This window comes from Alligator mississippiensis, chromosome 2, assembly GCF_030867095.1.
Source record: "Alligator mississippiensis isolate rAllMis1 chromosome 2, rAllMis1, whole genome shotgun sequence".
Classification (NCBI taxonomy): domain Eukaryota; kingdom Metazoa; phylum Chordata; order Crocodylia; family Alligatoridae; genus Alligator; species Alligator mississippiensis.
In genome coordinates, this window is record NC_081825.1 from 191,300,343 (window position 1) to 191,316,055 (window position 15,713).

General features: G+C 41.3%; 1 protein-coding gene across 3 annotated transcripts; it reads left to right on the plus strand.

The window, feature by feature from the left end:
• The first annotated feature begins 460 nt into the window (after window positions 1–460).
• SAAL1 (serum amyloid A like 1) lies at window positions 461–14,597 on the plus strand. 3 transcript variants are annotated; one of them, XM_006263489.4, is made up of 12 exons: window positions 461–741; window positions 1,802–1,915; window positions 3,812–3,895; window positions 5,043–5,122; window positions 6,017–6,076; window positions 6,308–6,423; window positions 7,970–8,153; window positions 8,482–8,564; window positions 9,585–9,773; window positions 10,691–10,887; window positions 12,019–12,111; window positions 13,285–14,597. In XM_006263489.4, the coding sequence occupies exons 1-12, from the start codon at window positions 619–621 to the stop codon at window positions 13,375–13,377; spliced, it is 1,416 nt and encodes a 471-aa protein (XP_006263551.1). In that variant the 5' UTR covers window positions 461–618; the 3' UTR covers window positions 13,378–14,597. The 3 variants fall into 3 exon arrangements, with proteins under 3 accessions (XP_006263551.1, XP_014457924.1, XP_019332642.1); XM_014602438.3 differs by having other exon boundaries at window positions 462–700; XM_019477097.1 differs by lacking the exon at window positions 461–741 and adding an exon at window positions 754–1,033.
• The last annotated feature ends 1,116 nt before the right edge of the window (window positions 14,598–15,713 follow it).

Below are 15,713 nucleotides of genomic sequence, written 5' to 3' on the forward strand. Positions count from 1 at the left end.
TCCGCCCAAGCACCCTGATCCCAGATGCAGCTCAGTCTGCATCCCAACGACTAGCACGTGCGGGACAAGCGCCTTGTCAAGGACAGGTTGAGACGCTTGGGGGTGGGCACCTGCATCAGTAGGTGGATGGGGTAGCAGTGCGAGGTACGCATGCGTACCTCTAGCCTTGACTCGATGCGGGGAACCCTCCTTACCGCGGGGTTTGGTGCGACACGCGCATGCGTGCACCGAGCCCTGACTGGTTAGGTGGACGCCACAGGCCACCTTCGGTGAGAGGTGCGCATACACACACCCGGCCCTGAGTCGGGCGGGAGGGGACCTGCCCCGTAAGCGTGTTCGGTGCGGTGTGCGCATGCGCACACTTGGCCCCCACTCGAGGCGCGAGGTACGCATGCGCACACCTGGCCTGGACTCTGGTTGCCGGGACCGCGCCTTGGCGCGAATGCGCACATCCGGCAGTGACGTGTGCGGGCGGAGTCACACTAAGAGTGGAGAGGTGTGTCAGGCCGCGGGCGGTAGGGGGCGTTGTGCGGCGTGGCTGGGCCTCCGGCGGCCGCTCTTGCTCGCTCGCTGCCTCTGCAGCCCCGTGCTGCGTGTGCAGCGGGGCCCGGCCTGAGCATGGACCGGAACCCGACGCCGCCGTCCAGCGAGGCGGAGGATGAGGAGGCCTCGGGCGACGCCGTGGGGGACACCGTGTACAGTAAGCACTGGCTCTTCAGCGTCCTCACCAAGCTCATCGAGGTGCGTGCGGGGGGCTTCCTCAGGCCGGGGCGTTCGGTGCGAGATGCGCATGCGCGCACCCGGCAGTGACCGAGGGAGACCTGCCTGCGCGCGGGGGCTCGGTGCGCGGTGCAGCAGTGACGGGGGCGGGGCGGGGCCAGAGTCTCAGTGGAACCCCCGAGGATTCCAGCCGGGAAGGGCGCTGCCACGAGGGGGCTGTGAAAGGTTCTATCTCAGTGGCTCTCAACTGGGAAAGGATGTGGGGGGTGTCCTCTGCGGACCCTGGGGTCCTGCGAAGGGCGCACCAGGAAGGGTGAGGATGATAGGCCCATAAGGGCGGGCTCAGGTTCTGGGTGTAGGGAGATATTGGGGCTAGCCCACTGGGAGGCTGAACTTCAGGAGTTTAGCTACAGCTGGCATGGCTTTAACTCCAGATGGGATGGCTTTGTGGACTGTATCTTTGATATCCTTGAGTTAGAGGACTTGGGATCAAGCATTCCCTGCCAGCTGTCCAGTTGAACATACCTGGAGCACTAGGTTCCAGTTGTGTCCTCAGAGCCCCTCTGCAAGGAGTTAAGTCCCCCTGACGAATCAGTTGGTTCATGACGTGGGGCAGCACTCCTTTGATAAAAGTTGGGGGGTAAGGGAGGCACCTTGAGGCGAAAACAATTGAGAATCGCTGCCCTAGTAGTTTTCCATAGTCAACCAGTGATAACTAAGAGCTGGTTTTGTCCAGGAGGTGCCTTGAGTCTAAAAAACTTGAGAACCATTGTGGTAATACCTCCTGTCAAGAAGAAGCTGATCAGCAGAGGATCCTACTTATTAAACCTGTTCAGCGGGGGAAAGCGAGGCAGGATGAGATGAAAGGCCTGCTGATCTTGTAAAGCAAGCCTCTTTTGGCAAAGCAGGGAGTGATTCAAAAGTACTGAATGCTTCTGTGAGTTTTGTGAGTGCTTGAGAAGAATATGTTTAGTCACTTTTTTTTTTTTTCCTAACTAAAACTGTAACTTGTTCTAACTCCTTGCATTTCTTCGCTGTAGCTCAGTAATTCTAGCCTCATTTTCTCTTCTGTACTTCATAGGTTATTAGCCCTGAAAAGAATGACTTGAACTTGAGCAATGAGGAGATACAGACAGAGCTAGAGGAAGAAATGGAGAATGACATATGTAAAGTGTGGGATATGTCCATGGATGAGGTATGTGAAGCAGTCTTACTTAGCGAAATGTTGAAAGTAACTGTATAATTAAGAATTTTTTTGCAATTTTGGCCTTTTGCTTAATGTTCTTAATTTAAATGGTTCTGAAAGAGGGTTGGTAATATTAGGTCTTGTTTACATTGTAAAATTCTGCCAACATACTGTATGTCATATGGAAAAAAAATCATACGTTGTAGTGGATGTAGCTGTGCCAGTGAAATACCTAGTTTGGAGGCAGCTGTGCTAGCAAAAGAAGGCTTTTGTTGTTCAGAGAGCTGTTACTCTTCTGGCAACAGAGCTGCATCTGTCCTGGGGAGTTCGCTAATGTGACTCTGCTGCTGTAGTTAGAGCAGCAGTAGCCTTGTAGTGTGGAACAGGGGTGTCAAACTCACTCTGGGCACCTGACTGCCTCCAGACTGTTGGGCTCCTCCTGATCTGGATCTGCAGACTACTGGCAGCTGTGGCCTTTGCTGCACAGCCCTTGTGCTGCTTCCCCCCCCCCCCTCATTTTGCAGCAGGCCCTGTCCCCTGCGCACCCCCTCATTATTTCCAGTAGCCCAGTGGGTGAGATGGGATGGCTTGGTGGACCATATCTTTGACATCTCTAGGGTAGAGGAGTCAGAATCAAGGATTCTCAGCCAGCCATCCAATTTGGATGTCATTGCTCCTTCTCTGTTCTAGGTGACAGTCTCCTGACACCCTAAAGCAGGTAGTAATTTGACATGAAAAAGATTAATGATGTCGCCATGTATACTTTAAAGACTAGGATGAAAATAGCAAGAATTTTTCTGGCACTCTAAACTAATCGCTAGGTCATGTACAAGAGTCTTCAGTTTGATGTCAGTTGCTGGTACCGAGTTGTTTTTTGAAGGTAGGGAACAGAGCTCTGTGTCTGTGTAGGTAGGGAACAGGGCTCTTGGACTGTTTATGGAACAGGATCTGCCATCTGGTGCTCATTGGTTCAGAATTCTCTGGGATAAATGACACCATATTGGAAGCCTCTGTATTTTCATATGACTTATTAGACTTCATATGTCAACTAATATGGAAATTAATTCTTTTGTTTATCTTAGAACTGTATAATGGTTGTTTACAATTTCAGCTTTTTAATCTCTAGTGATTACATTTCTACCCTTTTTAATATCATACTAATCTATAGTTAACGACAATGCTTGTTGCTATTAAATTGTATTATGGTTGATGAATAAACCATGCCTATGTAGTCTAATAAGACTTTTTTTTTTTTTATTTTGTGATACCTAAAGTTTCCAAGAACCGAAATGTTAGCAAATTCTTGAATAAAGAAAAAAATGCTCTCTTTGTTTAGATGTTTCTAAATAAACAACTTGGAAGATGAATCCTTTACTTCCAAATAGGGAATTAATTTTCTGGTTTAATGAGGTGGAAAAAGGAAGAGAAGATTTCTACTACGTTCTTTTCTGGCCTCTCTGGTTAAGTCCTAATAGAAAATCTCTTTCCTTATTTACCTTTTTATCTGCCTGAATGTTATGGCATGGTTGAAGAAAATGGCATTGGTTGAATTCTTACTACTTAGTGCTTTTGCCCCAAGAAAAATGAAAAAATCAGTAGTGGACCAAACAGAATATTGATGACTTGTGTAAGGTGTTAATCAATGAATGAAATTCCACAAAGATGGATAAGGATGGTGTAGTAAGGAGCATCACATCAGTGAACACATTTCCTTCTATTATTGACTGTTCTTGACAGCCCAATGAGAATTGGCAGGCAGTTTGGCTGTTGCAGTGAATCTGACAACTTCTTGACTTGGCCTGATTTTCCATGGGAAAGGTTTGATAAATGTGTGAAAAATATATTTTAAAAGAGAAGAGCAACAGTCATATTTACTTATAAAGAATAAATATTTTTCTTCTGCAGGATGTTGCTTTATTTCTTCAAGAGTTTAATGCCCCTGATATTTTTATGGGAGTGTTTGCCAAGTCAAAGTGTCCTAGACTCACTGTAAGTATAAGTTACTGGAAAGTCTTGCTTATTTAACAGCAATAGCAGATATTTTGGGGTGGGTGCATGTAAAATGTCTCTGTCCTCTGTGTTCTATTTTTGTATGAAGGTTGGGGCTTCTAAAATTCACTAAATCCAATTTTAAAATTTTATTTATGTACACTGGTGTCAAAAATGAAGAAGCATGGGATCTCTTACAGAGACTTTGGTATGGATGTGTACCATTGTCAGTGAAAGAGAATAGCTTTGTTTCAAGCCCAATAACAGGGCATGTTTTACTTGATATCTTCATCCTGACACTGATGTAAAATTGGTAAGGATTATGTTTATGACCACTGTTGCAAGATTAGTCCTTAAAACACATCATAAATAAAATAAAGTTTTAGCTTGATTGCTTTTCCCTCTTCAGAAATTAAGACTAGGATTTTCAGGTGCTCTCACTGAAGTTATTCGAAATATTACTATAGACAGAAAACTTTTGAAAGCATAATAGTTAATTATTTACACACTGGGTTTACATTCTCTGGTAAGTATGACATTCCCTTCTGTGTCTAACAATTTGATATGGTGACTGTTACATTAAATGTAACAAACATGAATATGCTAGTTGAGATGACTCCTTAATGTGTTCATATTTTGTTAGTTGCTAAGGCTAGAATCCAAATTACCTTACTGAAAATTTGAAATGCCCATGGCATTCATTACTAGTGCTGGCCACTTGCAAAATGTTTCAATACTTGCATTGTTCCCTTCGTAGAGTTGTAAGTTCTTTTGGTCTGAAGTTCCAAATTATATCTGTTGTATTTATTTTTTTAAATCTTTGTAAACAGTAATTTTTTTCATATGGGAAGGTGAATGTGTTCCAGCATTGCGTTTGTGTCCATCAATGGGTGTTGAACATGCTAGACTTGGGCATGGGGAAGCAGCACATGGCGGCACAGAGTGCTGGATGGTGGCAGCAGCCCTGTTCCCTGCGCCACAGCTTCTAGGGAGGGAAGCAAAGTTTGGGACCCGCTTTTAAGTTGCTGGCCACCAGGGGGTCGCAGTGTCAAAATGTTTGAGAACCCCTGCTTCATACCAAGGTGTTGAAAGAGAGATTATGAGCTGTAGTGCTTTTGCTTAATCCTGCTCTTCTTTGTTTTCACAGGAAATCTGTGTGGGAATATTGGGTAATATGGCCTGTTTCCAAGATATATGCATGTCTATTAGTAAAGATGAGAATCTTGGGTAAGTGTGTGTGTGTACAACACCAGCAAGTATTAAATATTGGTTGAAAGCTTTTTGAATAATAACTTTTGGATTAAGTAGAAAAATCTAGTCTCAGTAGCAGTATTTCTTTTTATTCAGTTTTTTTATATAAAAGTAATTTACTGGGTTTCTTTTATGTTAACTCCACTACTTTTCTATTTTCTTAATTCATGCTATTTTATATGAAGAGGAAGAAAAACTTTATCTGCTGCACCTTTCCAGCCAAAGTTCAAGCATTTCATCAGATGAGTTAGTTACTGCTGTAACAGTGTTGGAGATGATACTCTTTGGAAAGTCTTTTAAGTTATTGCAACAAAACAGAACAGCCAGCGTAGTAAAGTGAGGACCTGTTCATTGCTCATCAGTCTCCATTCAGATCATAAGCACTACCATTTGCATTGACAAAAGCTTAGGAATGCATTTGTTTACGAATGTTTTGGGAATTGCAAGTATAAATCCTTGAACAAATAAAAGTTAGAACTTCCATTTTAATCAAGCTGCTCATATGAAAAAAATGATGTGAACATAACCCTAGAACAGGAATCTGCAGCATTAGCTAGCAGGGAGGCTGGAATGACCCAGTTGAGGTTGGACAGAAGCACCCCTTTGCCAGATGCTGTGCTGCAGTCAGATGGCATGAGTTAGGCAGAGCCCTCTCCACCAAAGCCAGTACTGTCCAACTATAGCACAATGCAATGTGGGAGCCCTGCTGCTGGAGCCCCTGCTGCCCAGCTGAGCAGTGGCTCAGTGAGAGTCCCTTACCACTGAATGCTTCTGAAGCCACAGCATAGGTTGCCAACCCCTGCCCAGGAACATTTATTTTCTCTTAATAAAAACAGTTCATTAAGCTTGCTTTTCAACTTCTATTTACAGACAAGTTTTACTGCAGCGTTTATGTGATTCAGATTCTCCTACTCTGTTGGAAACAAGCAGGTAAGTCATCTTAAAGAATATTAACGATTAAGAGTATGACGTGTATAATGGCTGTAAAGAGAACTTGTGAGATTGGGCTCATTTGTATTTTTGTTTCCCCTTCTCCTCTCAGTTCTACAGCGTCCCTGGATTTCATTCAGCAAGGGCTAAATGTTTATTTGTTACCAATAAATCCAGAACAACTAGTGTTACATTTGTGCTTAATTTGCTAAACCTACAATTCTTCTCTAGGTTATTGTTAACATGCCTCTCCCAACCAGATGTGGCCAATATCTGGGTTGAAAGAATCCGGGAAAACCCCTCTGTATATGACTGTGTTTGTTTTATCATGTCAAGCTCTACAAATGGTGAGTTGTCAAGGAGTTGCTATATTGCTAGTTAAAATACTGTGTTGAAGTATAGCAAAGACTCGAATAGTTTTGACTCAGAAGTGGGGATGCAGTTTTGATGATGTAAACGTCATGAGTTAAGAGAAGACCTGTATACACTGAACCTGCTCTTGCAAGGTATATACACCTTTGGTGGTAAAGCAAAATTTAAAAGAAGTTGATTTTACATTATTGAAATAAGTATAATTAGACCAGGGCAGTTGGTAGAATGATACAGTTACTCTGAATCTTAGTTCAGTCTTGCATTTACTTTGTTACATAAATGCATCAGGCCTTTCTTCTAGCTGAGCCCAACATAGTGAAAAATAAACTTCAGAAAAACAAGACAACTAAACAGCTGTTTTCCTTATTTTTGTAGCCCTTACACCGTTTTAAGTATGTAGCTTAGTTTACTTCAACATTTTTGAACTAGAAAACATTTTGCCACATTTATCTGAATCTAGGATGGCCCTAAATGTAAGACAACTCCCCAGTTGTTAGATTCTGCAGGGGGGCAGGTAGTGCAGGGGCAGGTGATATGGGAAGGTCAAGCAGCTTGCCCCTTGTTTGTGCCTGCCTGCCCCCTCTCTCCCTGAACTCTGCCCTAGGCTAGAGTGGGCAGTGCCTGCTGGCACTGGAAAGGGCAGGGAGAGAGGCAGGTGAACAGCAGAGGCTGCAGACGCGGGGGAGGGGATGATGGTAGATGGATACAAGGGAAAGATGGCAGGGTGCAGAGACACTGGGGGGGATAGGCAGCAGCTATGGCTCTGGCTGTCTGCCCACACTCCCCTTCCCCCACCTTGTACTCAGTTCCAAGATGAGGGGCTCCTTTCCCTGTATTAAATGTTGGGGCGAGAACTTTGTCTTGGAATCTAGTAAATACAATATTTTTTGTGTTCAGGTGAATCAAAACTGCAATGTGCATTTGTCTAGAAATACTAGCATTCCAGCTTTGGGACTCAGAAAAATGTTCCTAACTTCTGATTATTAATAAATAATACTGTTCTGCATTTCTGTTTGAGGTTCTAATTATGTGTTTGGTTTCAGTGGGATTAATTTAAGGGGTAATATACTGGCTAGCATAGGTAAGGGTAGCACAGTTAGGTAATCTATAAATATTTAGAAATAAATAATTTTGTTGTTGATTTTCCTGGTATCAGGATTTGGCCTTTTTAAATCAACTACATTTTAAAGCACTCTTGTAAAGTAAGGAAGTACTATAGGTCTGCTTTATTAACATGGCAAGAAAACAGGTGGATATTAACTCCTTTTTCCAGGTTCACAGAGAAAGGAATAGAGTTCAGACCTCTTAAGTCCCCTCAAATACATTTTACCATGAAAGACATATTTCCCCTTCAAAGACCAGACCCCAATAAATCTATAGTGGATTAATATGTATGAATAAAATATACTAGCACCATAATCCAAATCATGCTTTGTAGGTATTCCCATAGGTAAGAGTTTTGCATGCTAGTTTTTCATCATTCATAGTCTTAAATTTGATTGATATGTCTCTTTTGTGCAGTTGAATTGCTGGTAAAAGTGGGTGAAGTGATGGATAAGCTCTTTGATCTAGATGAAGATCTAATGTTAAATTGGATTAAAAATTGCTCTCGTCAGTCAGTGGGTCAGTCTACAGATGATTCCCCAGAAGAACTTTCAGATTTTAAGATTGTGCCTTGTTTACTTGAAGCAGCAAAACAAGTTCAGTAAGTGTCCTTTTTCTTTTAGTTCTGGAGACAGAGGAACTTTTGTTGATTACCTTCTTAGAGACCAGTTCTGACTTTAGTGGGAGCACTATGTATGAATAACAGTTTGCAAGATTAGTTTTGACATTGGTAGAGTAAACATGCAGTTATTTGTTATTACAAAATTTCTGTTGAACTTGTTGGATGTTACTTGTATCCTAGGGCTTATTAACAGTAATTTTTTAAATTAATATTGCATTTTATTCTTACTAGGAGTATTAACTTCTGTTAGATCTTATTTCCTAATATGGAGGTCATTAATATTGTCTTTTGTTTTTGTTTGGTGTAGGTCAGATAGCCCAGAAGGACTGGATGTTTACATGCATATCTTACAGCTTCTAACCACAGTGGATGAAGGCATTCAGGCTATTGGTAAGACACTTGAATTACACTGAAATTGGTTTATTTGATTTCTGTGCTGCTTTTCCAGCAAAGGTGCAAGACCGCTTACAAAAAAACCCTAAAATGATTTGTAGTACAGGTGATTTGTTGTACAGTAATTTGTAATATAGGAGAATGAACTTGAGAACAAAACAACTTAAAAAGCAAGTGGAGGTAACAAAATTAAGCAGAAACCCCTTAAATCAGAGGTGTCAAACATACTGTGGATCCTGTGCTGGAGCTGGAGACCAGCTCAAGGCATGCAGCAATGGCAGTTCCAGCTGTGGGTGGAGCTGCTGCCATTTGCCCTAGGTTGGAGCTGCATCTGTTGCTCCTGCCACTACCTCATGCTCCAAGTCAGCCTTGTGCTCTTGGCTAGATCCAGCCTGGAACATGAGGTGAGTTTCATACCTCAGCCTTAAATGATATGCCAGCCCAGCCTAGCCTTGTCTGCTAAATGCCTGCCCAAATAGGAAGAAAAGGTGCTTTGGGTAAATATGATATCTTTAATTAGACCAACTAAATAGTTGGAAAAATTCTTTCTTACAAGCTTTTGGGTACAAACACCCTTCTTTAGGCACAGGGAGAGCCTGCTAGCAACAGACAAAATAGACTCTCCCTGTGCCCGAAGAAGGATGTTTGTACCCAAAAGCTTGTAAGAAAGAATTTTTCCAACTATTTAGTTGGTCTAATAAAAGATATCACATTTACCTAAAGAACCTTGTCTGCCTATGTCCTTAGACCAACACAGCTACAAGCGACTGCCCAAATAGGAAGGCTTTCCAGTGTTTCCAGACGATGTCTAGGCTCAGGCTCTGGTGGGTCTCGAGGGAGGGGGTTCCAGAGCTGAGGAGTGATTGTTGAGAGCAATTTTTGCTAACTAGGCATACCACGTGGATGGTGCTTGTTAGAAGGTAGCTCTTGGCTAACCTTAGGGATTGCAAATTAAGTCATTCTAGATACTCTATTGGAGAAAAAATAATCCTTAAATATTTTTTTTCTCTTCTCAAGTGCAGTCTCCTGATGGAGGAAAAGAGACTTGGAGTTTGCTTTATGACCTGGTCTGCCATGAACTTTGCCAGCCAGATGATCCACCAATTATTGTTCAAGAACAGAAGACTGTATTGGCCTCTGTTTTGTCTGTGTTGTCAGCCATGTTTGCTTCACAAACAGAACAAGAATATGTCAAGATGAGAAAAAGCAAGTGTCACCTATACTATTTACATTACATAAGATTCAGATGGGGATTTTTGAATGCTACAAAGTTTAAGAGATTATATATAAAGAGAGAAGTGATGCCCAAAATTCAGTTCTAGCTTATTGGTCAGTTTCTGATCACACCTAAGATTTGGAACATGAGGCTTCAATTCAGTCTTTCTCCTCTGGTTAAGATGTAAGAAATGAGAATGCAGAGTAGTCTTTGTTAATGTCAGAGGCCTCTGTTGCAGGTACTTTAAGAGGTGGAGAATTGTACATTTCTATTTTTTATTTGTTTCACCACTGAGTGTGTTACTGATCAAAACTTGGGCCAACATTCATACGTTCATGTAACATTTTGGATTTACTGCTTCGCAGAATTTTTACTGTATCAGGCCCTGTTTCTTAAAACAAAAAGATTGAAAGCCATTTTCATTGATGTCCAGGTTTCCTTTGCTAGCAGGTCCTAGTTTGTAAAGGTGAGGGGGAGAGGATACAAGAGGCCATGATCCCTTCCTCCCCTCTCTTTGCAGCTAAGCTGGACTAATAGTGGGATCATGTTTCCCCTGGGAAAGGTTGGGGCAGGTGGTTTGGCTCTGCTAGCTGAGGTTTTGGGAAGAATTGTTCTTGATGTAACTTTACAGCTGTGGAGGTTCTCTGTTGCACTTCCCTATGCCTTGAGGCTATGGATTTTAAGTAAGCACAATGTGCAGTTTGATAGAGTGAGATGCCAGCTGCTTATAATCCTCTCTTCCTGTGTTATTGCCTAACAGTTTACAAACCTCTAATTGACCGTCACTGACTGCTGATAAAATAACTTTATGAAACAATTTGATATACACACCCCTTGTATTAATTCTTTGTTTCAAAATCTGTGTTTTCAATCTGTTAAACTTTGGTTTCCTGCTTATGTACATTAGATATGCCTCTGATCGGCAGCCTGATTCGTGTCTTACAATATATGGAGGACTGTGGAAAGAGGTCTGTAGATAATTCAAAAGAATCCAAGCCAGATGAGACTGAAAAGTCGGGACTAATTCAGGAAGACTTCCATTTGAAAATTTTGAAGGATATCTGCTGTGAATTACTTTCTAACATGCTTCAAGAATTGACTAAGGTAAGAACCATTCTAGGAGGAATTTATATATAGTAGGAGAAGATGAAACCTTATTTTTCAAGGGGAATTTTCCTTTGTTCAGTTTTCTCTGTTCTTTACAATGAGAACTACATACTAGAGGCCTAGGTGCATGAGCTCTTGATTAAGGAATTGGTTGGTACAACAGCAACCTGTGACACATGGATAGGGACCTTCACAGCTATTTGTCTGTTTCCAGAGCTGAGTCTCTAGAGCTCTGGGTGGCCAACCTTTTAAGACAAGTATGATAAAAGTTAAGCCCCACAGTCTCCCTCTGCTGCTCTTGAACGGGCAGGCCAACCAGAAGAATACCTTAGTGCCAGAATAGATGTGTGTGTGGTTTTGGGTGGGGGGGCTGGGCTGGGCTGGGCTGTGCTGTGCTGTGCTGTGCTCAAGTCTCTGGCTGCAGCTGCATGTAGCAGAATGGGGTAGGGGAAGGACATTACTGCAAGAGGAGGTAGTGTCAGGTTTTATGAGCCAGGGTAACCTTTCCCTGTTCTTGCATCCACCACAGTTGTTTATAGTGAGGATTCAAAGCCCTGAATTCAGGAGTGGCTGCAGGGCCAGGAGTGGTTAACTTAATTTTTGGCAGTGATACCTGTCACTTCTTTCAGCAGCATCCTGCCCTCACTCTGCTCCCTACCTTATTCTGGTGCCTCCCTTTCCTGAGCGCCCAGAGCTTGTGTGCCCCACACACAGATGCTGCCTGTGTCACTTGTCCTGCAGACCTGCCATCTGTGGTCTAGACTGTTCTGTGGAATGACTTTTCCTATTCTGTTCTTGATTGCCATCCGAAAAGCATTCTTGATGTACATTTTCCTTATCTCATATGAATGAATTGAGTTTCCTATATATAAAGTGTCACTTTCACATTTTGGACCAAGAGTTTACTTAGCTCTGACAGTATTCAGGCTGAGACCACTTTCCCACCCTTTGCATTCAGTTTTGTTTCCGTTGTTGCCTCTGGACGTCAAGTTCTGTTGCTTGTTCAGTGTGTTTTACCTGCTGTGCAACAGAGTGTTGCATGTGGCTTTATGTATATGATTGTGAGTTTTTGTTTAACTATTATGAAATACTAGTTAATTTTTTGTGTGTACTATCTTTGTGTTCTAGGAAAATATATTGGAGGGACTAAACCAGGGACATCTCAATGAACAGAAATGTTCCTGTGCATTTAAAAATCTATTACCTCTGTATTTCACGGCGGTGAGTATACGTAGTCTTTTAACATGGATGACTAATAGTTATAATAAGATGTAGATGAAGGGCAGGATTGCTCTGATGCATGATACAGTACTTAATGCAGTGTAAAACAGATCTACATTCTTCCCTTTTTCTTTTGGCTCATTTCAGATTAAACTTGGGTTAGATTGTCAGCTGATGTAAATTGGCAGGACTCTATTGAAATTAGTGGAGTTCTGCCAATTGACATGAACTGAAGATTTGTTCCATTATGTTTTTTATAGCATATTTTTAATATGCACAGCTTATTAGGTGACTTTTTTTTTTTTTTTTTTAAAGGAAATAAAATGTGAGTGGCCTGTTCCCCCTCAAACCTTAAAATATCCATTTTTTTTGATGTAAGCCTAAGTCTTTACTGACGTTACACAGGAATGCATTGATTGTTCTGTGGAAGCCATTAACATAATGTTTCACTAAGGTCAATAGCTTTTAGTAGGATTCAAAAAAGGAGTTCAGCGTTCTTATTATGTGTATTAATGAGCAATTAAAAAAAGGCTTGAGAGGCTAGAACCACTTGAACTTTGGGCTTTGCCTATATTGGTCAACTTTTTAATTTTCGCAGTTTAAAGGGAAACTTATCTTTGAGGGACACATCCCATAGTGATAAGGGCAAGGTCCTTCTGAAATAGCTTTGGCAACAGTCATTGATAGCATACTGGACTAGATTGGTCTCTGATTTGATCCAGTATTGCCGTCCCTATGTTCCATCTGAGGGTGGTTATATAGTGTACCCTGTTTAACAACAGACTCAGAAATGAATAAAGGCCATGTGTGCGCTTACCTGAACTTGAGGTAAGGAGTGCTTATTAAGTGCACAATAACCCATCTTAATTAGTGGGGTCATTTTCAAAGCATCTGATAGGTGCGTTTTAATGGTTGCTTCCCTTTCACTGTTTCTGGTGCAAATTTATATATTTAAATAAGGTAGTTACATTGCATATTGGACACTAGGGCTGAAATATGCTGTGTACTTAAGTGTTTTATTCATTTAATACATAATTGAAAATATGCTATTTTGAATGTTAGCGGTAAGCAAATATTGGTACCTTTGTTGCAGTGGTATGCAATTTAAGTGAATTGTGCTTCTGTCTGATTATGCATATAAGTGGACTTGAATGTACTTGTATTTTATTTCAGGTGGAGAGTTTTCATGAAGTGTTGCGTGAGGCAGATCAGACTCTTGCAGACAATCTAGAAAAATGTTTCCCAAGCCTCAGGCTCCAGACCTAGGAACATGTGTGTAATATTTTTCTCCTATGGAATGAACATTTTGACTATTTCTTTACATTTGATTTAAAAAAAATCAAAAAGTCCCTAAATGCAGAGGAACCAAACCCTCCTTACCTGCAGGCAATTAAAAAATTGTCCAGATTACTTTGATTAATCCAGGATTAAGTCAAACTGGGAGGAGGAAGAAAACAAACTTTTATTCAGCTCTGTGTCTTGCAGTTTTGTTTGCTTTGGTGAAGCAAACAAGTAGAACATGAAGTAGAAGTACACTTTTAATAACTCCTGACCCTTTGCTTTTTACCTGTCACTGGAACAAGGGCATATGATGAATGTTTCAAAATGGTTCTGGTTTTTCATAAAATTGCTATAGCGAGAAGGAGGAAATCTTAAATATTACCCAGCTAAGTGATTTGTTGCTTTTTGAGGGATCTTAGAAAAGCAGAGTTAAACCACATGATAAATTACTTCAGATTTGTGGTGTCTGAAGAGTGTGCCAGTTGTCACCTGCAGAAATGTTGAAGCCTGAGATGTTCAGTGATATTTGAGGAAGTTTGCTAGTATATAGTTGCCATTGAATCGTACCTCTCGCACTTCTCAAAATCCTCTTAAATGTTAAATGTTTTACATTTTCATATAGTTTATCTGTAGTGTAGTGCAACCCACATTATCCACTGTATTTAAACATCAGATATGTTTTAACAAGTTCAGCTTGTCTTGTTTCTAAAAACTGGAACTTCTAACAGCTGGCCTTCATTAGATTGCATTGTTAAAGAGGATAGGAGCAAGGTCATGGAGAATAGCTCATTAGTATGCATATAGTACCCTGCTGTCCTGATAGCTGTTGGCTTTGAGTATTGTGCTGGTACACATTTTGCTTGCCTTGAGTTACTTGTGCAGGTGATAATTTTCAAAGGTACAGTGTCTTTTAATATGGCCTTTTCTTCCAAACTTCAGGTTTTCAGAAGTGATGCAAATATATTTTTCCTCAGGCAGTTGACAACACCTTTGTTGTTAGCAAGGAGACCAAAAACCAGAAAAATCTGACTTAAGTCACCAGTAAAGAGTTTGTGTTTCTGGAAAAGTCTGTATGTTTTGTTTATTGGGAACAGTAGATAACTGTGAATACAGCAACATTGTTTTCATACTACTTTGACAGCTTTTGAATATTTTCTTAAAACTACAGAATTGTAATAAAGATTGGTTTTTAAAAAAAAAAACAACCCGTTGTATTTCTTCATTCTAAGAGTCAGTTTTAATACAGTTTTTCAGAAAATACTGGACATAGGCTGCATACAGACATTGAGTTCCTCCTGGGAGAGTTGCTGCTCTCCCAGGAGAAACCGCAAGTGTACAGATGTTAAGTCTTTTTATTCCAGAGTAAAAATGGCTGCTGCAGGAGAAAAATAACCTGGGAACCACCAGGGTTATATTATTCCATGGAGAGTTTCTCCTGGGAGAGTGAATATATATGCCTCCCTTCTCTCAGAAGAGAACATAGTCCTCCAGCATCCCTCCCACTTCCTCCAGGAAGACAGTGTGTCACTTGCTGGAGTGCTGCTCCAGTAGGAGACAAAATGCGCCTCTTTCCCAATCCTCACGTTGTGCTGCGGAGAAACGCAGGCTGATCATGGGCAGTCTGGGTCACCCAGTCTGAACTACCCTATGCCATTTGTTGCTAGGCAAACTAAGGGAGGTGACAGAGCATGCAGTTTCATGCATCATTTCCCGCCCCCCCCCTGCTGCACAGTGAAAGTACAGCAAGCTCTCTACTCTTCTGGGCTTCAGCATTTGAATATCTGGGTAAGATTTTTCTGCCAGGTGAACAAACCTGGGAGAATTCTCCCAGATTATTTAAATGTGTGTACACAACCATGGTTGCTACTTTCTTCAGTAAAGCTTGCTTGTAAGTACAGAAATGAAACTTGTTCTTCATTCTGTATACCTTGTCTTCCTTTACCAGGCTCTTGTTATAATACTGTCTTTCAGATAATACTGCCTTCGCTTCGTCACTCTGCAGCGTAGAATCTAATGAGACAAGTGAAAGACCACTCTTTTCATTGCATATTCTTGAACCATGCTTTTTGGAAAATGCACCCTTGCTATCCTTTTATAACATTTAGACCACTTACGTTCATAATTACTTATTTTCATTGGAATTGTGTCTTCCAGTTCTTCCTCAATCTATTCTGCATAGAAATTGATGTGGGGAAAAGACCAATTGGTTCATCTAGTCCTTCTTTGTGCCATAGTGGAGTATGCTTTTACTCTATATTACCAATTCTTTTTCTTTGGTTTTAAGGGATACTTTAGTCACTTAGGTGAGGATTTGGCATTTC

Coding starts and splice junctions, on each gene's coding strand:
- SAAL1 (XM_019477097.1), top strand. CDS start 785: ATGCGCATGCGCGCACCCGGCAGTGACCGAGGGAGACCTGCCTGCGCG. Junction 6,077..6,307: donor ACTCTGTTGGAAACAAGCAG/GTAAGTCATCTT, acceptor ATTCTTCTCTAG/GTTATTGTTAACATGCCTCT. Junction 6,424..7,969: donor CATGTCAAGCTCTACAAATG/GTGAGTTGTCAA, acceptor TCTTTTGTGCAG/TTGAATTGCTGGTAAAAGTG.